Genomic DNA, 2039 nt, shown 5'->3' with positions numbered 1-2039 from the left:
CAAATTGCTTTTTGGTACATTTGGGCCAATTTACAGTCCTACCAGCTGTGTATGAGTATCAATCTCAGAATTGCATCAGTGGTCAGCAACATTTCACTTTTCTATTCTTACTTATTTTATAGTAAAAGGAAATTTCATGGTGATTTTCATATGTATATTTTGATCTGTGAGACTGACAGTTTTCATGATTTTATTGGCTACTTTTTTCCTAGTGAGAGATAAAGGCACATCACAACCCAGGTCTATCGACAGCTAAAAGCTCTATCCTTTCTTCACACCTTAGTGGACTTCTAAAGCTGGAGTTACTTAGTGGACATATCTTCACTCAGTCCAAGCAGTCTCTGGAAGCCCAGTCTGAGCTCTTGCATCCTGAGTGCATAGACCATGGGATTGAGTGCAGGGGGGATGACATTGTGCAGTACATTAAGGAGCACAGGGATTAGGGGCGTATTTTTCTCTGCAAGGTATGTGACAGACAGCACAGTGATACCTGTATAGAAGAAGAGGATGAGAATGAGGTGGGAGCTACAGGTCCCCAGAGCTTTGATACTGCTTCTGGTGAGTTCAACCTCAGCACAGAGTGAAGGATTAACACATAGGAAGAAAAAACAAGAGCCATATCACTCCCAATCAGGATCCATGCTGAGATCAGTTGGTAAAATTTGTTCACAGTGATGTCATTACAGGCTAGACTGGTGACCCCCAAATCAGAGCACAGGCAGTGGTTAATTTCATTCTTGGAGCAATAGTGTCTCTGGGCAGACAGTATTGGAACTGGGATAGTAAACAGTCCATTCCTGAGCACCATGAATCCTGTGGCTTTGACCACAAAAGTGTCAGTGACTATAGACAGGTATCGAAGGGGGTGACAGATGGCTATATATCTGCCCAATGCCATGCAGAGGAAGATACCAGATTCCATGAAGAAGAAACAGTGGATGGCATAGATCTGAGCAAAACACTCAGGGAGGCTGATGGCCTTGGCATCAAACCAGAAGGTAGCCAGCATCTTGGGCATGATGGTGGTGGCCAGGCCCATGTCCACAACAGCCAGTATGCCCAGAAAATGGTACATAGGCACATGCAGCATGGCCTCATGTTGGATGGTGATCATGATGAGGAGATTAGCACCAAGAGCTAAGAAGTAGAGCAGAGCCAGGGGCAGGGAGAGCCAGTGCTGCCACCCATGAATGCCTGGGAGCCCCATCAAGATGAAGTGGGAAATCTGGAGGCTGGAACTGTTGGTAACACTGGTGGGAGTATCCATAGCACAGGTGCCCCATTTGCAGTGTCTGTCCATAAAACTGAAATGGCAGGAAGATTGCATTTGAGAATTTATCTCAGGGTCCTGATAGTAGAGACTCCCCCCAAATGACTCAGTTTCTTTTATGTGTGCATAACCCTCCACCTTTTTTGGCTCCTGGAAATATTCCACAGAGGAGTACTAAAACAAGTCAAAATTTATTCTAAAGGTAAAGTTTGAATTAGCCATTTATTATTACCACTCGTGTTTCTAATAAGTATGTTCAAATACATATGTATCAAGAATAATCTTATTGCTAACAGATAACAAATACTAATATTTGATTTATTTCCATTATTTCCATTTTATAATTATATTTGTATTTCCAGTTTACATCATTATATGGAAATAATGTTGTATCCTGCCTTTGTGTTTCAGTAGTGTGTTCTAGGACATAAAATAGGAACTCAGTAAAAAATTATGACATGGATGAATAAATAAACCAAAACTTTCCAGATCATTAAAAGCAATGTGGAATCTTATATTTCTATATTTGGCTGTTCCATAATTTACTCACCACTATTTTACTTTTCAGATTGTTTCCTTTGAGTAGGATTTTTTAAATGATACAAAAGTGATACATACAAAGAACATCTTAAAATACTCTTTTTAGTAATATTTTGATTTTAACTGTCATACATGTAGATTGTTCAAATTCAAATAAAATTAAAAAAATATAAACAATGGTTACTAAGACTTCTGTGCTTAGGACTCCCAAATTTCTTCCTTTTCACCA

General features: G+C 39.7%; 1 protein-coding gene across 1 annotated transcript; it reads right to left on the bottom strand.

Annotated features, from left to right (window-relative positions):
* Nucleotides 1-302: 302 nt before the first annotated feature.
* Nucleotides 303-1336, bottom strand: LOC122200727 (olfactory receptor 56B4-like). The gene is given in 2 exon segments (XM_042906456.1): nt 303-547; nt 550-1336. Coding segments are annotated over 2 exon segments (1023 nt in total). The 5' UTR covers nt 1328-1336.
* Between the last annotated feature and the right edge of the window lie 703 nt (nt 1337-2039).

This window comes from Panthera leo, chromosome D1 (genome assembly GCF_018350215.1).
Source record: "Panthera leo isolate Ple1 chromosome D1, P.leo_Ple1_pat1.1, whole genome shotgun sequence".
Taxonomy (NCBI): Eukaryota; Metazoa; Chordata; class Mammalia; order Carnivora; family Felidae; genus Panthera; species Panthera leo.
This window is presented reverse-complemented; position numbering and strand designations above follow the sequence as displayed.